Source organism: Temnothorax americanus, unplaced genomic scaffold (genome assembly GCF_048541705.1).
Source record: "Temnothorax americanus isolate GAGA-0224 unplaced genomic scaffold, ASM4854170v1 Scaffold12, whole genome shotgun sequence".
In the NCBI taxonomy this organism is placed as follows: Eukaryota; Metazoa; Arthropoda; class Insecta; order Hymenoptera; family Formicidae; genus Temnothorax; species Temnothorax americanus.
The window spans coordinates 2781619-2805214 of NW_027509253.1; the positions used below are offsets into that span (position 1 = coordinate 2781619).

The window sequence follows — 23596 nt, forward strand, 5'->3', positions numbered from 1 at the left end:
TCTGCCCTCAAGCTCGTTCACGTGCGCCTTATCGGACCCATCGACCGGACGAAGTTCGCTCGCTCGGGGGATTAATTAAGAAGCGTGATTTCTGCAATTCCGCCTCCGCCGCCGCCGCCGCCGCCGCCGCCGCCAACGTCGCCGCTGTGCCGCTACCACCGTCGCCCGTCGCCATCGCCATCGCCACCATCGCCACTGTAATCAACGCCGTCGAGTATCAGAGACTAGTGAATGAGGTCCGAAGATCGTCGCCTGCCCACGAGAATGATTCACGCTGCCTACGCAATTTACTACGCTGCTGTAAGTGAGAGTTCGCCCGCCCGTCATAAACAATCGATAGACCGGCTGCAAACAGCCGCTTGTTTATCACAAACAACCGGCTTTGTCGATTGATCTGTTTTACGTCGTTGTCACTCCTTGGTCACGCCGATCACGCATGACATGACGGTCTCGATACGGTTGATAGTCGTATTTTTCGATCGCAAAGAATTATTACATTGTATCACGTTTTCCAAGGTGTGTATTTTCGAATATCAGGAAAGAGAGTTTTTTTATAAGCGTACCAAAACTATTTGCTCTAAAACCATTATGTCCTTATCTACTAATAACGTAAATTAAGTTTAATTTTGGTTTAACTTAAATTTTATCTTTTTCTAATTTTTAGAACCAGAGAAAGATTTAAAAAAAAAAACAAGTTAAACCGAGATTAAAGTTAATCTACGTTGGTAGAAATGGACATTAGTCAAATAAATACATTAGAAGATCGACGAGATCATCAACGTGCATGACCATGGAAATATATGGACTTTAGATTAGTGGGGTCCTCATGTTAGCCTATACTGACGCACTTGCACAAATTTGACACTGTCGTCCGAAGAGGATCAGGATCTACGGCCACCTCACGTCGCATTTCCCTCGCCGTATAATACCGTACTCGTCGCGGCGGTCGCGGTAATTAGCCGCGACCGGTTTTGTTTCTCCTTCCTTGCACGATTTGTGATCGATAAATCGCCGAGTCCCCGAGCCCGAGAGAGAATGTTTATCAGGACACATCGTAACGCGACCGATTTCCCTCGAATGCCCGATTAATTAGTCACGTAAACGCCTGGATACCGTGCCCGGAGCAATCGGCGCTCTGGAATTCGATGATTGGGACGGCGGAACTTTACGCCCGTGGATGTCGATTCGCGTAGATGTCACTCGAACGTGTGAAATTTTAGCGTCCAACGCTAAAACAGCAACGTAGCATCGGGATTAACCGCGTCGATGACGAGTCCCGTTGTTACGCGCGAGAGAAAAGCGCGGCATTTTGTCTTGCACCATCCAAAGTGCACTTTATTCAAATTGATACAAACTTTCATTCGCACTGTGTATATAATTTATTACATACGGAGAGTCGAGAGACCGACTGTTATCTGATGTGTTTTTTGAAGAATTTGAGGACTTTTTTATAAGAAACCGAGGGAGAGAAAGAAAGAGATCAGCCTTTAATTACCGCGGGAGTTAATGGCGGTCGTAAACATGGCGGGGAAGAGAGGAATGGAGCGGAAGTGATATCGCCGCTACGGGATCGCGCGGTGTGCGTCGCAATCGGCGTAATTTCGATTATTATGACAATTGCGCACGACCGTGTGTTTGCGAACGCGCCTTTATTTGCGCCGCGTGCCGGCTGGCCCCCTTTTCTTTTCCGCGTGTGCAGGTTCCCTCGCATGCGCGCGCGCGCATTCATTAATTAGCCGGGCATTTGTTTAGCGCTATTCGAATGCGTTCTTTCGGGGCCGACGATCCAAACAAAGGCGAGGTAGTTATTGTTATACGATAATTTTATCGCATATCATTATGACTTATGACACATGAGCGTCGTGTGACGGTGTGCACCTTGCCGCCTTCTTAGCCTACGTCTCCCTTACGGCGATCGACCGCTACACATTCGAGTTGTGTTGCGGTCAAGAAAGTGCGCGCGGCACGTTATTCCTCTTTCGCGAAGCGGTAGTCTCTCCGGTCGCTCGTCCGCTCGTAATAAACAGTTTTGATAAATGAATAATGACGCGCTCACGCACAGCGCGGCGGCCGCGCGTATGTACATCCGCGTAGCAGTTTAATGTGGGGGGTTGAAAGAATTATGGGCGCTTCTTCGTCCACTTCAATTCTGGCCCGTTTCGTCGGGAATTCGTACAAATCTGAATTAAATTACCGTACAATTATCATTAATAAATCACCGATACAACTAGACCTCCGCGAAGAGCTGTATAGTTACCTTCGTGCGTTGCTCGTGGCAATTAAGGGGAGAGCGGGGGGGGGGCTATCTTTTTAAATATGGAATATCCTCTGTGCGATGTTTAAACAGTATTAACGTCCAATTTCGCTCTTCGGTAAGTCAAGGTATTTATTCCTCTTAATTGCCGGCCCCGTAATTGTTCATCCTACAGAAAACGGGATATTGGAATCTCTTTAGATCCGCCCCGAAAAACTCTATTCCGCGATCTATCCGCGCGTCTTACGCGGAATCCATTCCAGAGAGAAATTGCAGATCAGGGAAAGAAGAAAAAAACACGGCCGTTTCTCGTCCGTCATGCCGCGAACGAATTATGACGCGTTAATGCATTTTCGCCTCCCGCCGTTTCCCGGCCGATGACGATTCGATTCCCACGACTCGGAGCCGCGGAACAATCGCGAACCCACGAGCGTGAATTCCGGCCGGATTAGTCACTCGTGACCGATTTTCCAGCAGATTTTCTGGCACCGACGTATATATGTATACGCCCGAGTACGAGTGAGCCGCTATATAGAAGACGTCCGCTCGCGCGTATACCGGGTGCGCTAAATACGCGCTTCCGCATTGTGATGCCGTCGAGGATAGAGTCACGACCCCGATTCCGCACATCCTTAATTACGCGTCATATCCAGCGGATGCTCGCGTCTACAGTTTGCCTGTCTCTTTCTCTCTTTTTCTCTCTTTCCGGAACCGAAGGAAAGCCGTCTACGACTGAAATTTCGTGACCTATTTTTACTTTCTCGTAAATTTCTCCATGATCATCTCTTTTGTCGTTTTTCCCGTGTTATTATCACATCTGATTAAAAAACCAGCGATCAAATATTGCTAGAATGTGTATTGTCAATATTAATTAATAGTATATCATTATTATAATTAAAAGATTGATATTGTATAATTCACTAATTATTTGCGCCCTGTATTCGCATTCATTGCAGCGAAGCATCTTGCATCGATGCACGGGTACACAATAAGAAGGAATATTACGTTATTATGTGTGTGTGTGTGTGTGGTGTATGTGTGTGCATCATCTTTTTTGTCAGATAATTACGAACTGTCGCCTTTCGCTAATCCCGCCTATTGTCGTCGCCGGGGCAACAATCTCGAGACACCGACTCGAGACTCTCCGCCGCGCGCGTCGCGCGCCCCATCCGAAAATATTCCGCGATCGAATTTCGGAGTCTGCATTATCATCATCCCATTAAGGTGGGGATCGACGACGACGACGACAATGACGCGATCATGCAAACAATGATTCGACTGTTCTCACTGGCCTCACTGCGCACCGCGCGTATTTGAAAGTCGCGAGCGGCCTTCGTCGTCGCGAGAGAGCCGAGATCGAGAGAAAGAGAAAGGGCGGCGGGGAAGGGATGAGATGTGACGGCGATCGCGGGGGATCGTCCGAAGGGGAACAAGGATTTCTGTTTATTGACATACCAGAACGGCGGCCCCGGCCATTGCCGATTTCGCAAAAGTGTATTTTCACGCGCTAATTTGTACGGAGAGAGAGAGAGAGGGAGGGAGGGAGGGAGAGAGAGAGAGAGAGAGAGAGAGAGAGAGAGAGAGAGAGAGAGAGAGAGAGAGAGAGATAGAAAGAGGGAGAAATAATTCTCTGTCCCCGTTTACGGGACTACGACAACAGTCCGCGGTTGTACCTGGCTCGTGACGGCCCGGGCCAAAGTATACGTCAATGACGATAGCGTGAAGTTCAATGACTTCGCGACAAATTTCTGATGTGGAAACCTCCCGAGAGAGTGTCAAGTGTATTTAGGGGGTAAATTTCACCCTCGACGTAAATATATTTTGAATTCAAGGGCGACGCGGGGGAAAATATTATATCATCAATAATATTTTTCCAAAACACGAAATTTTATATATATATATATATATATATATATACATATGAAAGAGAGAGAGGGGGGAGAGGGAGAGAGAAAGAGAGATCATGGTGGTGTTATTTGCAAAGCATATTTCATCGTATTCTTGTTTTCAAAACATCTTGATATCGTGCTGACGGACCTTGTCAGCATTGATTTCCTTGGCTTGCCTCAACTCCATAATAAAAACAGTGGAACTATTTTTAGAAAACTTTTGACCGCTTTACAGCCTAATACCTTCGGCAAAGAGATCTCCCGAGAGATTATTCCAGAAGGAAAGGAAAAGTATCCGAATGACTTTCTTCTTTTGTGTTTGCTTTGTTATTTCCGGTCTTTCTTAAATGGTCTTAAGGCAGACCCGAGGCACATGGCGTACATATTTTTCGCTCATTATCACGTGTCAGTGGTCAGAAAGCGAACGCTATGCGGGCTACGGGCCCTTTGAACCTAGGGAAGCGCAATACGGCGCGTTTACATCCGCACGAATGGCGAATGTAGGAAATCACTGAGTTTGTCAGCTACGGCAACCGTCGATTGATGTGCGTTTCTCAATGACTTTGCATTTCTCACGATTATTAATATCTGTCGTCGAGACCCGCTCTTTTAATAATAGTATTGCCCCGGCACGTGGAATTTGCACGTCGATATCTTATTTACGCAACAAGCGCGCGACAAAGTCCAACAGAGGATCCGCCGGCGTTGTTGTTGACTCTTCCGCGAATCACCAGGCATTATCATACCGTTCGGTGAATAATTGCCGGCCGTTTATATATCGTTGTTATGCACGCGCCGCAGCATCCCGAAGATTTCTTCTCTTTTTTGTCCCTCCTTCTCACTCCCTCTCCCTTTTTCCCCGCTGTGGAAACGTTCGACCCGATATATCGCGTTGCGTGGACGTTCCCCCTGACAGCGGAACCTTCCCCGCAGGTCTAAAAACTAGATAAAAAGTGGAAAAACAGCGAGGAGAACAGCTGGCGTCCACGGCCGCAGGAAAACCGATAGATCGGCTGCGCAGTTCAAGAGTTTTGTTTGACATTATCTAAAATCTCCTTCATACTTGTACATATTTGTTTAGGAGCACGAGAGTGTGACGTTACGAAAAGATCACGTAGGATCTCGGAATATAATTTTACGTTCTAAAGTTCATTTACGAATATACAATTTATAATTTAGTTGTACATATATCTAAATTATATTTATATATATGTCAATATAATATCTTAATGATATTTATTTATTTTTATGTTTTTCACGCGCACACACACACACACACACATATATATATATATATATATATGTATATATATATATATATATAAAACTTGAAAAATAGGAAGAATTCTTCCGTTTACGAATTCCGAGAGATTTTCCTCGCAAAGCGTGCCTTCCGTAAGGCTTCCGTGTTCTCGGCATCTCATCGTGCGGCTCCTAATTAACCGTCATCTTCGACGTTATCGTCGCGTCATGTGGGCCCCGCTATGTACTCTCGTACAGGTCACGCGGCATCGCCATTACGCATCATTACGCAACATCATTGTACAATATTTGCCGTGCGATCTACAGAGACAGGCACGCGCGCGCGTATGTACATTGTGGATTGCCGCTGACGTAGTGCATTCCTGAGATTATAGGTGGACTACTTTTCAGAAACGCCAGCCGATAAGCGGCCACGGCGCGCGTTCTCCGCTATCGATCTCGTACGCGCGCGACTCCTCCCGCCCGCCCGCCCGCCCGCGTCGACCGCGCGACTCCGCTGCGAGAGGATTATCTATCGGCGCGTCAGGAAGATTTACGGAAGGGAACGCGCGCGCGGCAGCCAGCATCGACGATGATTGACGATTGCGACCGCGCGCCCGATCTCTCTCGCGCTCCGTCTATATTAATAAATTATGAGCGGACGCGCTCGTATCCGGAGCAACTGGACTGCGCGGTATCGGAATACGGGATATCGGGGAACCGTGTGGAACCGTAGAACGTCAGGCAGCACAGGATGCGGCGGTAAAAGCGTAAAGTATCGTAAGTTTACCCCCTGCTGCTTTCGGAACCGTTTCTATTCTTAGGCGCGGTCAAAAAATCTGGAATGTCATTGCGAGAATATATACCTGCTTCCCTAGGGACTACGATTTCCATTTTTTATTATTCAAAAGCTTTTCCGTCGCTGCCGGAAAAGTTGAAAGGCGCCGGCACACAGGTAGCTGAGAAAAGAAAGGGAAGCGCGTCCGTTCTCCCCGAGACTCTCCGAGTCTCCGACCCGGAGCCGCGCGTATACCGCCAACCGGCCGCTTTCCGAAGTCTCGGAGGAATCCGAGAACCGACCGGATGCAAGTCCAGAATGGGAATGCAGGCGGCCGCGCGCGTCGCGGCGCGTGTATGAGACTCCGTTACTCGCGTATCGGGTATTTCCCAGACGCGACTATAAACAAACAAACACATCGAGTTGGAGGGATAAGGAGAGAGCGAGAGATAGACAGAGAGAGGAAGAGAGAGAGAGAGAGAGAAAGAGAGCGCGAAAGAAGGGAGGGAGAGCAGAGGAAGGGGGCGGCAGGAAGAGAGGGTACCGCCGCGCGTGTGATCAGTGCACTCCCTTCCAACGCGGGAGAGTGCACCGACGAGGAGCCGCTAGCCGCCGCGCCTGCCGCGCGTTGCCGGACGCGGCGGAAAAGGGAACACGCGCGGGGACGGGGAGCTTGATCCTGGCGCCGTCGGTTGAGGGAACCCCCCCCTGCTCGCCCACCCCTCTTCTTCGCCAATTGCGCGACCGGTGCATGCGCCGTGCGTGGGGTTTCCCTGGTTTCTCCCCACCCCGCCGCACCCGCCGGGCGCGAAAACCGTCGGCGGGCCCCTCCACCGTCCACGATAGGCGCGCACACACGCGCTTCCCCTCCGGCGCTCGCCCGTTCGAAATCGCAACGTAAAATTGTCGCGAGCGAAACGGCGACGGTGACAAACAGTCGACGCTGTTTACCATCGATAATGCGAAGATATCGGGACGAGCGAGGCCCTCGCTTTTAACGCCCTACGGCGTTCGCCCGTCGTCGCGGCACGAAATTCGGGACATGGGGGAGGGTGGGGTTTCGGGATGCCGCTGCGCTTCCATCCGCGGCAGCTGCGCCGCGCGCGCGTCGGGGTCATTAATCTCACGCTAACGCGAGACCACTTGTAAATTCGAGCGGGGTTCTCCCGAAACTCCGGGGCGACGCGCATTCCGACCCTTCGTCGGCGCGGAATTCGGAGAAACGGGCGCTCTCTGCTCTCGATGCTTTCGTTGCAATTTTCGCACTTGACCGCAGGGGTAAGCGTGCTTTACGATTCGCGGTAAGATTACCGGCGCGGCGCGGCCGGCGGCGGCGGCGGCGGCGGCGGCGGCAGAGAAGAAGCAGAGGGGAAGCGGAGGGAGCGCGCGCGCGTTACCCCTCACGCCGTGCCCCACCACCGTTCCCGGATGCAGACCCTCGCGTCGGTGGTGGGATCCTCGTCGTTGGTGCCCTACGAAGTGGTGGGGGGGCCATAACGGAGAAGCTTGCCGCCAACTCGGGCGAACCCTCGTGGTGGGGAGAAAGCGCGGGTTAGCAGCCCGGACACGCCAACCGTCGGATTCAGTAAGCGAACGGCTCTCAACGGCCACGAACGTGTTTTCCGTTCTTCGGTTCCCGCGCATGCATATATATATATACGTGAGAATATACGGGCGACATATATATATGTAACTATCCGAGACTGACCCGCGAGAAACAACACACTCGTCGTCGGGAGTACGCAGTCGGTGATCGGCGACCGCGACGACGTGACGACCAACAGTAGTCAGATCGTTAACAACAACATCGGCGACAACATCAGCTACCGCGACACAGATCCGCTTTTCGAAGTATTTAAACTACATCCGTCTACATCGCATCTATCCCCGCGACTAAAAAAAGCAGCATAAAAAAAGATAATAAGAAAAAAAATTCTTTCATCTCGCTCTACAAAACTCTCCCCCCCGTCATTTCGGTTTTGGTCCTTCATCTTCGTTCCCGCAACTGTGGCTTCAATCAATCAAACTGGATTCCAACAAGCAGTACGTGTCGCGATTACTTCGCGGCTACCGGAGGCTTAAGAAATTATTCAAGGTAAGAGAATCCATCTCCGCTCTCTCGAGTTTCGGGTATAATCGCCCTCTTCGATTTCCACCCCGTTCGCTCTCTTTTTTTTTTCTTTTTCCTCGAGGGGACCGCGCGATAGATTTTCGCGCGCGCGTATCCAACACAACGGAGGGACGTAGGTTGATAGTGCGCGAGATCTCGAGTGTGGTTTTCGGCGGAAGAGCGAAGGATATGTGGTGAACGACGTAAATTGTGCCCCGATAGATTCCGCGCGACAGACTCGCTCGTCTGTCACTCGCGACGCGCCGAGGGAGAAGAGCCGCTCCTCCGACTTGGCTCGGACGCGTTAGCTAGTGCGGGAGAGAACGCGCGTGATAAGTTGGCAGGCGACGAGGATGACGAGGCTGTTTAGCTAAGCGCGGGGGTACGAAGATCAGTGTCCGCGACTTCCTGCGCTGCGGAAGGTTGGCGGGAAAACTCCGCGATAGATACTTATATCTCGCGATCGGGAGGAGACAGACGCGCGTTCGCGACGCCCACCGAGAATCATCGCGAACGTCGGCGAACAAAATAAACAATGTCAATTGTCGCGGCAATCGGAACGATGGACAACACCCGTATATGCGCGCGGATCGATCGACAGAGATATAAATGTGTATAGACCGTCTCCGCGGTGTTTACGCGGCGGATTATGGCAGGCTCGTGAAGTATGCGAGAGTCCGAGGAAGAAGCGGAAACTTGTCCGTTTCGGGACAAAGGGGAACGGGCGGCTGAAATAAATAACGGGGGACGAGGACGCGAGAAGGAGAGAAAGAGAGGAGGTTGTTATATACTGCCTCGCAGCATGAATAATTTACACTCGCTCGAATTTAAATAAATTCGCCCGCCACCGACACCGTCGTCGTCGTCGTCGTCGTCGTCGTCGTCGGCGGCGGCGGCGGCTCGGAAAACTAAGCGCGTAATCTCGACTCGGCCCCGAAGGTTGTTTACGGTCGCGCGCTGCGCGCAGTTAATTTTAAACGAATTCGCCGGATATCACCGCCTGGTATCTCGTCTCGTTCGTTATCGCCCGGTTATTTATGTTATTCCGTGAAATTACTTAGAAGCCCGTCAATTAGGTCTCCAACCGATGCAGCGCGTCGTAAACACGTGTGACGTAAGCTGGGAAACGTAACGCGCGGCATTACCAGCAAATAGCGAGGGACGCACACGACGAACGAGACGATAATATTCGCGGCTGGCAAAACATTATTCGATGTTCGAGGAATCAAAGAGAAAAATAAAGAGAAAAGAAAAGATTCGTCAGGACGCTCTCGAGTTGTTGTTTGCCGATACCGATAATCGATCGGGGAGCCTTCTAACTTTGCTCGGCAACGCCGTCCTTGTTTTCGGCGCGTTTGGCGAGTCTGATAGCGGAATGTCACGACCGAGTATCAGTTGGCGCGTGCGACATCCTCTTTCTCTCTCTTTCTCTTTTTCTCTCTCGTGGCCGAAAATAAAAGTGAATGAGAAAAAGGGTAAAAGAGAGGCCGGAGCGCGATTATGGAAACCGACCGAAGACCGTAAGGTCGTGGCGATCGTGACACATGAACCGTGGATGATCGAGCGAGATTCCGTCACGCCCGCATACGAGGAGAGAATGTCGCTGTATAAGCGCGTCCGTGGATGATGTATCCCGATCGAAAAAACATGTTTGGTCCGCGGCCGGTTGTTTATACGATATATGCCATATGAAAGCAAACACTTTAAAGGTTTCCGAAGCGGGCGAGCTCCGATCTTCGTCCCGGCGCGAGGCGGCGTTATCTTCGGTGACGGTCGCGCGGCGCGCGAATAAAAAGGGAAGAGAGACAGAGAACGGCGAGAGAGGAAGAAGGAAGCGCGGTTAAAGGAGATATTTTTTTCCCCTCCGCGGTATCGAACTTGCGAAACGTATTTGGCGTCTCTCGTAATTATTCCTGTCCGCTACGTAACTTCTCCGACGCCTCGGCGTAAACATCCAAATAAGACTGCGTGACAAATATCCGCGCGTTTACGAATAATAATCACCCGCTGATGTATCGTAACGCAAATGTACCAACGCGGGGCGAAATTATGATCCGTGCCCGTGGCACCTTCGGATTAGACCACCCAGCCTTCGCCTCCGCGTTGGTTGGGTGTAGCGCATAATTCTCGGAACTTTGCTCTCTCGGCTCCGTGATGCAAGGAACGCGGGGAAACTCGCGGGCGCCAGCCTTCGCGTCGGGAGCTGCGTGCTAATTGAAAAACAATTCAGGGTATACTCGAGTAAGCTAACGGAACCACGCGCGTTATCGAGCGCCACTAGCTTTCGCCAACGTCATTACGTACGTTATATTTATTTATGATCATACTTCTCATCCTTCTTGTATCATAACAACGATAGAAATAGAATTAACGCAATTAGAAATCCCTGTTTAGTTTTGTAACATATATTTTGTTGTTTCACATATGGTGTCGCATGTCGCAGTTACGTTAACACGTAAATATCCGACGCTATTACACACGATGCACGCAGTCGCGGCAATAACGATACATAAGTGCATTAGAAACGTTATTGTCGCGCTTTTTGACTTTCTCCACCCTCCCCCTGCGAATCGGAGGACGTCACCGACCGAGTGCGTGCACATTCCTCGATTCGACTGAAAAGCTCACCCTCAGACTAACCATTGTCCGCCCTCGAGGTGGATCGCAACAAAGTCGAAATGTGTTTAAGGTCGACTGTTGCCCTGTCAAAGAATCCCCTGAATTCTAAAGCTCCAGCACACACACGGCTTTTCCATGCACCGAGAGAGTGAGACAGACTCTGTAGCTCGCTTACCCTTGGCAGCATCCAGTCTCACGCTTTAGAATTTCCATTGAACAGAAAACATGTTTTCCTCATCCTCGTAGACCCTTAATTAAAAGAAGAGCCGACGGAACGAAACGTATATTGGAGAATGATTTCGTTACCTGAGAAGAATCGGGGGCAAAGGTTTAACGCCATCACCTTTGTTTTCACAACGGGAGACAGACCTTTCATCTTCCTTGTTCCCCCCTCCGGGATAAATATAAAAAAAAAGGCTACGATCGATACAAACACTTGACACAATAATGCCGCGTGGCGTTATCGCATTCCTGCTTTCTACGAACGTGATATTGCCGATCTATACTCTGTACTTATCGGCAATTTTTACTCGACGGCTTAACAGTTTCCTCGCTTTTTTTTATTATCTATTATATCACCACTCGCGCACTTCGTACTTTCGTTTACACGCTTGGAAAAATATTTATCGCTCGGTCTAACAAGTATTTGCTCTCGCTCTCTCTCTCTCTCTCTCTCGCTTGTAATCGAGTTTTTAATTAACGAGCCTTGCGAGGGAGGAATATATCCCGACGCTTATATCCTTCTTTCCTGTTAATAATTCGTTCTATCGATATGTTTATATTTAAGACTACCTTCGTCTCGTAGCCTCCGACGAGACACGGGGGTTTATGCCGCGCTAGAACGGTATGTCGCGCGGGCAAACTGTATTCTATTCAATTCCATTCGCCTCTCGTTCTCTCCTCGTCGAACGAACACTTTTATTCGTCGGCATTGGCGGCGCGTGATCCAATTTAACCACGCTCGCTCGGCTCGCTCGCTCGCTCGCGCTCGCGACATGTTTCTCAGCGTCTGCGAATGCAAAACATCTCATTCACGGGCAAAAGTGCTGACCGCCTGCGCCAATAGGCGTAGTCCCTTACCTGGGAGAGCGGCAAAAACAAGAGTAGTGGCGCGCAAGTAAGAGAGGGAGGTCCGAGAAACGCGGGAGGAGAGAAGGAAGGAGGCAGACGACGACGGCGGCGGCGGCGGCGGCGGCGGCGGCGGCGGCGAGTATATAGAGAGCGTCGCACTCTCCTTTGCCTCCCTTCGTCCTCCGACCGCGCGAAGGGAAAGGGAAAGGAGGGAAGAGTAAAGCCCGCGTACCGGGAGAGAACGCGGAACGCCATAAGATGGAGGAGAAAGAGAGATAGAGAGAGAGAGGGTAGAGAAGACTGGAGAATGCGCGCGGGAGAACGAGAGAGAGAGGGGGAGAAGACGCGCGCGGGGCTAAAATTAGAATGTCCGTTGGAATGCCGCTGGTAGTGATGGTGTGTACAGGATGATTCAGCGAGTGAGAGAGAAAGAAAAGTAAAGAGAGAGAGAGAGAGAGGTAGAGACGGAGGAGAGTAGATATACGCGGATAGTTTATTCCGTCCTGCGGCGAAGCCCCTAAGGACGCGTAGCGGATACCCGCGCGAATACTCGCGTGCGAGGGACATCGGAAAGCGCGCGGTCGATCTTGCGCTATGGGGTCCTTTCTTTTTTTCTTTCGCTCTCTTTTTTCTCGCGCGCTTTTTATATTCGCGTCGCCGGAAATAGATTCGCGTATCGACGTGCTCCGAGAATAGTCCTTAACTTTTTTTCATCGCGAGATTTCACGAGGCGGATGATAGTAGTAATAGCAGCAGCAGGAGTAGTAGTACCATGTGATTCAACGGTGCTATTTTCAAATGGGACATTATTTTCGTCATGTACTGCTTTCGTACTTACGAACGACTCAATTATTGAAATTTCTAGATTCAGAAGTTCCACACTCGTATTATATCGGTGTGACACTTCTCCAATTTTCATTAATAGTACGAAAAATATTTGTATCCTCTACAGTTAAAGAGTTCGAATTTTTTAATTGTAGAATCTCAATGTTAGCTTGCTTAGAGAGGCCGGGCTCTAAGTCCTTCACCGCGAATTCGTTCTATAAATAACAGGCACCAATTTTGTGGGACCCTGGACCGCCGGTCACGTCCTCTCTGGGCCGAGAGGCCTTTGCTCACGACCGAAATTCAAATATATATATATATATATATATATATATATATATATATATATATCACCGATTGCTTTTCAAATACTTCAAGAGCGAGAACCTCCTCTCTCTTTCCCCGCGCGGGATTGCACGCTATCTGCCATCTAAGCAAATCTTTCCCAGGTCATTCCACGGCGGACTGTCGCTCGCGTATCGATTATTTCTGCGGAATTCCCCACCTCGTCTCTCGATACCTGAGGATCGAGGCGAGCCGAGGCGCCTCGCGTTTGCGAAGTGTCTGGTATCTGGTGCCGCTGCTTGAGTTATACCTTCGTCGTCGTCATCGTCGTCGTCGGCACGCGGGGGTATAGAGGGAACGACGAGAAATAGATAAGCAAATAAATAAACTAGCGGGGCAAGGCGAGTTCGAGGCGAACGTGTGAGAAAGAGAGAAAGAGAGAGAAAGAGAGGCCGAGGAGGACCGGTGATACTCGGGCGAACGTTCGTCGGCGAGGTCGACGGCCTGACACGGATGGTTGACGCCGTGGGGCCCGCCTCGTAACCGGCCTGGGAAGAAGAACGAGAAAAGGTAGATAAAAGAGAGAAAAGGAAAGGGCCCATCTCGCGGTGGAGCAACGACGCGTTTTCGCCCTCCGCGAAGACGATAGATCGCTGGTACCCCCCGGCTCGCTGATCGGTCTGGGTCAGCTGGCAACTCCCCTACCTCGGCACTCGTTCTCCCTTTCTAGATTATAGGAGAAGGATCGGAATAATAGTAGAGCATATAGATCGCTCTTTCAGCCTATAAAGTAGCCTTAAAGATGAAAACGAAGACGTTTAGGGGGGCGTGAAGTTTTCGACCAATTTCGAGTGGATTTTCCGTGACGTCGATAGCTCTCATTAGTTCTCCATTGAGTGCCCCGCGAGTGTCCCAGATTACACCGTGCCCTTTCTTTCTCTGGTAAAAGTGTGATCGATGGACGACAGAGACGGGACGAATGGCACGAAATTGGGGCGTTGCGTATTTATTGCTCCTATCTCGCCGCTATTTACCGTACCTGCGGCTTTTCGCCGCCGGTCCGCTTTTATCGTTCGCTCATTCTATTTTCCCCGTGCTCACACACCGTTATAACTTGTACAACACGACCGGATATTTTTTATTACATTTCTTTCGCTTGCCGCCGCTAATCCGACGCTTCCTCGCGTCGCAATTTATCCTTCCCTCGATGTTTCACTCTTACTCCCTTTATTATTGATTCTACGAGAATTAATTAATACCTTTAAGAGGCGTTTTGGCGCCACCTTTATTTCAACTCGATCAGCAAGAGCTCCGTTTTTCTTATCTTAGCTTTCATTTTATATTTGTCATATATTTGTTCTTGTTTTTAAGTATATATTTTAATTGTTCACGAATGTTTCACTCTATAAAAAATAAAATACATAAATTTTACTTCTTTTGTCTACTTCTACAATTTCTTTAATTATTACATTATTTATCTCTTTAGTTTACCTCATCATTTTTTTTTCTCTTTTGTATATTGTACATCCTATATATTTATAACCCAATATTTAGGAGGAACACGCTTAAAATTAAAGAACCGTTTCTCTCTCTCTTTCTCTCTCTCTCTCTCTCTCTCTCTCTCTCTCTCTCTTTCTTTCTCTTGCTTGTGAGAAAAAATTTGACACCAGAATAATACGGTATTCGTTGCCGTTGGTCATTGTCGTCCTCGTTCCGTCCCCAACAAATGCGAAGCGCTTCATTACCGCGGCTCGGGAAAATCATAAAAGCCGAGAATGCTCGATGAAGTGATAAAACTTAATTCGCCTGCACGGCCGTTGTACAAACAACGCTCGCTCGTGTTTTTCACGAAACGCCCGTTTGTCCGTCCTGGTTTTACGATTTTTGTGGGGATTTTATGGGGGCGGGGGGTTCTTTTTTATTGGCAGTGTTACCCGCGCCAGCGGAGGCGCGGCGGCCCGAAATTACGACGGGCCGCAAGAAAATCCCGCTATAAAACAAGAGGAACCGTCCGCGTTCGGGGCCGCCCGCGTTTATCACCGTCGACTTTATGCAATTCTCGCCCAAAATCATTCCCCGGCCCGGCTTGGGAAAACAGTTACAAAAACATCATACGGTATATCGAGATTATCTCCGCTCGCGAGCAGTTAATTACCGATCGTATCCTGCCTCGTTATACCACTTCCCTCCCGCGCGACTCGGTCGTCCCGGTCATCCGCGATTATTATTATTGCGTATCGACCCATCGACGTCGCCGTCGCCGCGGACTTAAGAAGATTCCACGGGGGAAGTGTTTCTCCTTGTCGACCATCTGTCGCAAATAATCGTAAAGCTGGATTCAATGAGCCGCGCATAACATTGTCGCCAGTCGCGGCTTTACGTCATCCATCACGCCATGATTTCCAGTAGAGTAGACATAATTATTCAATCATTATTTGGTCCCGATAAGATATCCACGAAGATTAATGACATGAACAACAGCCAAGAAATACGTACATGAGTTTGGGTCTTTTATGTTTATTGTACGACAGATGTTTGTCGAGTAACGACGGAAGCCGAGCTGATGGGATTTTTCCCTTAATTAATATGTCGAGCAGCTAGAGTAGCTTTTGAATTGAAAAACTTCCGGTATAAAATCTCGCGCAACTAAATAATGAAATTTTAATAATTGCAAATTTCACTGTCGACATATTAATTTGGACGCTATTAAATATAAATCGTGAGAACTGATTATAAAATCATTAAAGAGACTGATTAAAATTCGCTTCGGGGTTCCTGGAGTGGCTCCGCCTATCTTGCCTTCAAAGCATGAAGATTAGATTTCACATTTTTCTTTAATCTTATGATATCTTCTTATCTTCGTCGTCTTAATATCTTCAATATCTTTAACGAAGACTTTTGAAAGAGAAGAGAATACGACGAAGGGATCCCGTCGATCGCGGGCGGCGGGAAACCTGTTGCGATCCTTCGTATACAAAGCGTCTCCTGCGTTTTCTTGCGGAAGTGCAAGGATAATGACAGGCGGAAAGAAGAGAGCTCGATCGTCTTTCGAGCCGGAAACGAGGGACGATTAGGACCGCACGAAAGAAAGACATTTATCTTTCTTCACGGGGACCCCCGCGTGATCATGATCATCTTCCTCTCCGCGGAGCGGAAATACTCCGAGTGCTCCTCCGGGCACTTTCTCGCCGGGCCGGTTTTCGGCTTCACCCCTTCGGCCATTGAATTTCATACCTCTTTCTAAACGCAGTATTTAATCGTTTTCAACCCCCCGGCAAGATTACCGAGCAGGTACCAGAGGTGGAACATCTGTTGCTCAACCTGTATCGCGGCTATAATGCCTTTTACGCTCCAGTACCGATCCCTTTGCGATTCTTTTTCTATTACGTGAATAGGAGGAACCAGAGCGCGCGTGAGAGAGCACACCCAGTCGTCTGGCGCATTATAAAAAGCATCTCACAAACGGGTCGCAATTAAGCGCTACATCTCGTAGAGAGGTAGCCAACAATGATCTCTTCCGTTGTAACGAGGGAAATCCGGCGGGAAAAAACGTTCTTGCCCTTCTCATCTGAATCGTCGTTCCTGTTCCCTCAGTTTTGCATTGCAACCTTGTTAACGGACGTACGAATACGTCTTCGGGCCCCGCTGGCCCTTCGAATTTTCACAATCAAGGCCGTTCTGTATTCAGGAGATGGCAAGCAGCAACTTGTCTAACTAGCGACTACAATATTGCTCCATATATATATTTTTTCTCTTGTATACATATATATATTTGCATATCGAAAGAGGATGTGCTTCCATAAAATCGTAAATGTAAATGGCGAAACGCGCGCGGCTTATGAAAGCGCGCGTGATTAACCCCGTACGACTTTGGACTTCGGCCGCGTGCAGCCTTGATCTTCCAGCGCGTGTGGGTCGCTCGTGCCCGCGTGAATGCGTTTCTGCTTTTCTGCGTGGCGCGAGAACGCGCGTGAACCGATGTCTGTTTCTCCCTCTCTCTCTCTTTCTCTCCGTCGTCGTCGTTATCCTCTGACCCGCACGACATGACCACGTGCCAGTCGGTGACGTCATGCTTCCGGTACGTGATTTCCTGGTACCGGACGACCGTTGGCGGATGAGAGGAGTTAAGTGCCGGACACGGGAGCTCCGTGCCTCCTCCTCCTCCGCCTCCTCGGCGCGAGCGTCTCTCGCGTCTTCCGGAGCGGAAAGGATAATGAGTGCCCCGCGAGCGCGAATATTTTCGCTAGCGGAAGGGCGGCGGTCATCTAACGTCTCAAACTCCGCGGTTGCTTTTTTTTGTTATTATTAAGTTAGAATTAAGTTAGAAAACAATCGGGGAATTTTAGACCTACCTCAATTTCAGATTAATATCGCGGTTAGATGTGAGGCGACATTTATTCTCGGTCTCGCGTGACTTCTGACTCGACACTTTATCAAGTTTACAATTCTGCTATCTGTAGAAAATTGTGAGGCGACAAGGCTGTAGATTCTGTTTAGCATATTCGTTATCGGCGAGAGGAGTAATAAAATGGATCAGACGATCACGGACAGTGTGCCTGACAAGTCGTGCATCTTCTCTTTTGCAGCGTGTGGCGAACCAGGCGCTTACCGTTTCGCCACAGCCGGCAGTAACGGTGGAGGGGCCGGTGTCCAAAATGTCTCCACCGACGAACGACGTGAACAACGGTGTGGTAGCGTCTCCCAGCACCCTGGCGCCTCGGGTTCCACCGACCACGAACCCGTCTCTCACCAACAACCCACCGACGCACAAGCGTACCCCGAAGGACTTCATCTTCGGCAAGGTGATCGGCGAAGGAAGCTTCTCCACCGTAAGTCTCTTCCTCCTCGTTTTTTTTTTCACGAATTTACTAAAAAGAAAATAAGGAGCATAAATTTCAAATTTTTAACAATACGATAAATGCGGGAAAAGAATAACGAACCCGTGATTCTTTGACCCCGATAGGTTTACCTTGCCAAGGATATCCATACCAGCAAGGAGTACGCGATCAAGGTGTGCGATAAGAGTCACATAATCAAGCAGAAGAAGACCGAGTACGTGAAGCGCGAGAAGGAGGTGCTGAACATGCTCGCGGACGCCAAGCACTCGTTCGTGCGCCTGTTTTGCACCTTCCAAGACGCGGAGAGACTATACTTTGTCATGTCGTACGCTAAGAACGGCGAGCTCCTGCCACATATCAACAAGGTGGGCTCTTTCGACATCGAATGCACCAAGTTCTACTCGGCCGAGATCCTACGCGGTCTCGAGTATTTGCACGGGCTCGGTATCATTCACCGTGACCTCAAACCGGAGAACATCCTGCTGGACGAGAAGATGCACGTGCTCATCACCGACTTCGGCTGCGCCAAGATCCTCAAGGACGATCCGGAGACGCCCGCGGACGCTCAGCAGCAGTCGGGTTTCAGGGATCGCAGCGGCTCCTTCGTCGGTACCGCTCAGTATGTGTCACCGGAGTTACTGACCAACAACAGGGTGAGCAGAGCGTCCGATCTCTGGGCCCTGGGCTGTCTCGTCTACCAGATGGTCGCCGGCCTGCCGCCCTTCCGCTCGAGAAGCGAATATCTGATGTTCCAGAAGATCCTGAAACTCGAGTACGATATACCGGATGGTTTCTGCGAGCTGGCCAGGTCGTTCGTCAATCAGCTTCTCGTTCTGGAGCCGACGCAACGACTGGGCGCCCTGGACGAGCACGGCGCTGGTTACCCCAGCATCCGAGCGCATCCCTTCTTCGAGGGCGTTGATTTCGAGACCCTTCACGAGCAGACACCGCCGCCGATTTATCCGTATCTACCCGGCACGTCGGAACACGAGGAGCTGAGGTCGCAGTACAGGGTGCCCGATAATCTCGAGCCCGGTCTAGACCAGAAGCAACTCACCAGGCTCCTCTGGTTGGGCACCGAAGACATCGATGACGACAACGACACCACCGGCGCGGAGAAACGCGCTGTCAACGCGTTTTTCAACGAGATCATCGCGGCCACAGACAAGCCACTGAGGAGGTGCACCAATAACAGACTCGACAGCGGCACCAACATCGCCAATTTGACCCCGGAACAGATCAGGATGCGGCTAGAGAAGCAGCGCACCACGAATCAGTGGCATCCTTTCGTCGAGGGCAATCTCATACTGAAACAGGGATTTGTTAATAAGAGGAAAGGCCTGTTCGCCAGGCGGAGAATGCTCCTTCTTACCACCGGACCACACCTATACTACGTCGATCCTTTCAATAATGTGCTCAAGGGCGAGATACCCTGGAGTCCAGAACTGAGGGTCGAGCCAAAGAATTTCAAGATCTTCTTCGTCCACACGGTAAGCGGTTTTAGAAATACCTTTAAATCAAAATAAGTAAATTATTAGGCATTTGATACTTTTACGCCTCTCAAATAAAAGGACAGATGGATTAAAATAGTATGTTTTTATGTTTCTATTCAATTTCTATATATACATATAAGAACGAAAAAATTAAAAATACACATATCTAAGTTCTTATATTTCTGTTTACAGCCAAACAGGACGTACTACCTCGAAGATCCCGAGGGATTCGCGTTGGAGTGGTGCAGAGCAATCGAGGAGACGCGAGTCCACTGTTACGGCCTGCAGGGGATGACCACCGCTTAAATGACAATGGGAGAGATCCAAAAGACAGAACATGTAACGAGTGGTAAAGTCCGCGAGTGGCGATCGCTAAGGCCGAATCTATTCCCGACGAGAAGAGATTGCAAATCGATTGTTCACGTATTAGCCCATTGTAAAAAGTAGACTAGTAGACTTATTCGCGCGCTCCGAATCGCGCGCATTGTACAGTGTAGGCAGAAATTTATTAGGCAAAAATTCCGAAACGCGACCTCCGTCGTCGCGAGAATCACGCGGTCGCGCGGTCTCCATTATCACTTACATTCGCTATTTATTGACGATCCTTTGGAGAGAGATCGCATTCATCCGCGCGACAATCGCACAATGTGTGCACGAAAAAAGAAGTAAAGACGGAGGATTAGAGAAACTTTTAGCCATGGCTTCGGCTGTGTATTCGCAGCGCCTGTTGCCGTGTGACGTAACTCGCGTGAGATCGAGGTCGCCTCTGTGAAGCAAAGGAAAACAAAGTTCACGCACCCGTAAATTTCGATGTTTACAATTCTCGCGATATGCATAATCCGGATCCCACGCACAACCACAAATTTTCGCACGAATCGGCTTTTTTGGGAAAAAAAGAAAGAAACGAAAACAAAACAAAAAAAGAGACCGGATCGTGTCCCAGGAAGGGACCGGGAAGTATCTTCCCGTCCGGAGGCGTCCTTGGTCGCGCAAAACACGCTTCGCACGGCGTTATTATAGTACTTTATAAAGTATAGTCCAATTTACACACGCGATGAAAACGCGATGCGTATCTAGGTGAAATTAAAATTAAAAACCGCGCGCGGCCGCAGCCGTGTAACGTGGCCGCGCCAGTTTAGACATCAATTTAGCCCGTGGTTAGCCAAAAATAAAAGGGAAAAAAGGAACACGAAAAATGCAGTGGAGGATAACGAGATACACTACGCAGCTTTAACGAAACCGTTTTACGTCGCCTGTAAAGGATTCCCGGAATATCGCGACATTCTGGGCGATCTTTGCCCTCTTCGCGGTGTACAGACAGTATTCCTCGTCACGTCGTTGATCCCCCCCTTCTCCCCGCGTTCGTATTCTCGTTCCCCTTTTGCGTAAATATTCTCTGTAAATATCATAATGTTTCTACGAAGAGCAGGCCGCGTAAAAGTACACTTTGTAACATAGTAGATACATAAGTAAAAGTAAAGGGAAAGTATCCGTTATCTTACCATAGCGTTTTTCGTCTCGCCGTTAATTAACGCTTCTCGTCATCTGGCCCTCGCGGACTTGAGCGTGCGATCCAGTGATTAGGTGGGAAATGTCGAAGGAAAGGGGAGAGATCGCACTCCATCCCCGCACGTTCACACGAAGAGGAAGCGGTGGAGAAAAGGGGCATAGGAAACGAGGAGAGCTACGTTTTCCCTTCCGACAAAAGACTTTTACACGCCTGAGAAAGGACTCTATACTAATATAGACTCGTTTGATAGCTTTAAGAGGCGCTATAGTAAAATTCGCTTAGAGCGTTTTCGCTAATTTGTTAAAGTCGTCATTAGTGGGATTATTATTTACGGTATGATTTATATAGCGTTCAAGCGAAAATTATTATCGCCCGCGTAATTATTGCCGCGACAGGCGACGCGGCTACGAGTATTACGAGTATTCTATTTTCCTCGCATATGTATAAATTAGATATTTAATTAAACACAGCCTCGCGCTTCGTTAATTTATTTCTACTGTTACTTGCCTCTCTCTCGAATTATTTATTCTTCGTTTTTTCTCTTGTTTTTTCTCTCTTTTTAAATATCGCGCGTCGAGGACCGCAACGTTCGTGCATAGAGATTACAGACTAGTTAACTATCTCGCTACACCCGCTCTGCGACTATGTATTTACTATATATTATTAGAGAGTATAGCGCTATTACTACTCTTACTATTACTACCGTCACCACTGCGTTGTTGCTACGTTACTGCGTACATATATATATATTATATATATTCTATATTATATATACGTCAACTATTGTCGTTAGACTTAGCTGTTTTTTAGGTATACACGTTTACTGCGAATACGTACTACCGCGTTGATAAGGGAGGAAAAGGAAGAATCGAGGCGCGATTCGACCCGTGATATCGCGACCGAGCCGTAGTCCGATCTTGTATATAAAACTGTACATTACTAAACATATGAGAATATTTATATAGGTATATTGTGCGGTATATATATATAAAATATTTATATAATGTGAATAGTGCGTTAGTTAGGGGAAAGAAACTGTGTATAAATGTTTATAGGGTAAAAATCGCGTTTAGGTTTAAATTCTCGTTGATTCTCGGTACGGCTCGGTCGCGATTCCGCCAACGAAAAGCTTTATTGTTCTCTTTATATATTTCTCTCTCTCTCTCTTTCTCTCGCATGGCGCAGACATAAACAGGGTATTCGGAGGATGGTCGTGGCAGTCGGTGGTTGGCGCGTGTTTCGTCGTGCGATGTTCGAAAAAATGGTGATCCGTTCTTTTACGGATCGGCATTGTTCCTCGCTTGCCCAGTGGCTTTGCTCAAAATGACCGCTTTTGGTGGGCCGCGTACGGTGCGGGCGGACGAGAAACGAAGAGCGGGCGAGCAACCACCGTCGGCGTCCCGGCCAGACTCCACTTTTTTCTTTTTCTAGTGAGAACCGATCGCGGGAGAGAGAGAGCGAAAATTACCCCCTTAGTTCGAAGTTCCGCTTCAGGCGAATCGCGCCTCAATTTCGCAACGTAATCTGTCTACCGTGAACGAAGCACATGTGTCGTGAGATTTTGGTATATATATATATATATATCTCGTTTCATTAATCGCGCGTGAAGTCATACATTAAAAAAAATATATTTTTCGATATAGGAACAAATAATATATTTCCGTGCATGTGTAAATATATCATACGTCGACGTTGTGCTTCTTTTGCGGGGAGAGAGAGTACGCGTTTCAAGTTCCGATCGCCGATCTCGTATCACACGTCGAAGTCTTTCTTGTTTTTTTTTTTCTGTATACGAGAAAGGGAGAACGGATCGCGCGCGTCGTTCCCATCATGGAGAAACTTTGCAGATCCCCATGTTTTGTGCAGGCTTTGCAAACTTTCAGATGGAAACGCGCGCACGTCTTAGGGATACACAATGGCGCGTTTCGATTTTCCGAAAAAGGGGCAAAGGAGCGTTGTCGGACGCTCGTTCGTTTGTCCGGCACTATTCCTGGAGATTCCTGCCGCCCTTCGGTCCGTGCGCTTCGGACCTTCCCCTCTCACTATACTATATCATAGCGAAATAATCGGATTTGGACGTGACTTCGTAAAGGAGAAATGCCTCCTAGGCGCTACGTGACACTACGAGAAGAGACAACTAATTTAACTAGGCTAGAAGTTTGTCAGAGGAGACGTATACTTAAATCGAAACTCTTACACCGTTACGAAATCTTTTACGATCTGCGAAACACGCAAGTAAATAACAGCAGGGCCTTGCGAATGTTCAGATGCCTACTGTTTCGATGCAGCAGAAACGTTTCAAACTATTGATTGCAGTATTACTAAATGTATCAGATTAAATGTGACACACACTCTAATACACAACACACACATACACGTACACACAAATACCGTCAATATACACTCGCGCAACCTACGAGAAGACTTTGTAAATAGTTAGGATATAATTGATATTATAGGCGCCAAGATGTATTAAGGATAACATCAAATTTATTCAGAATAAATCTTCCGAAATATCACATAAATGAACCTGTATTAATTTTGTCCTATTCCAAACATGTCCTATTCCAAAAAGTTCTTCAATGCGATACATATATTACATTATAATTATGAGAAACAATTTATTTTACCTATGGAATGTAAAAATTTCGTGTTTTATATATGTATGTATAATAATGTAAC

At 48.5% G+C, this 23596-nt stretch overlaps 1 protein-coding gene across 2 annotated transcripts; it reads left to right on the forward strand.

The window, feature by feature from the left end:
• The first annotated feature begins 175 nt into the window (after window positions 1–175).
• On the forward strand, window positions 176–23439 carry Pdk1 (Phosphoinositide-dependent kinase 1). 2 transcript variants are annotated; one of them, XM_077426714.1, is made up of 4 exons: window positions 176–300; window positions 17660–17902; window positions 18037–19401; window positions 19597–23439. In XM_077426714.1, exons 1-4 carry the CDS (start codon window positions 232–234, stop codon window positions 19708–19710), a joined length of 1791 nt encoding a protein of 596 aa, XP_077282840.1. In that variant the 5' UTR covers window positions 176–231; the 3' UTR covers window positions 19711–23439. The 2 variants fall into 2 exon arrangements, with proteins under 2 accessions (XP_077282840.1, XP_077282841.1); XM_077426715.1 differs by lacking the exon at window positions 176–300 and adding an exon at window positions 7733–8258.
• Window positions 23440–23596: the final 157 nt, after the last annotated feature.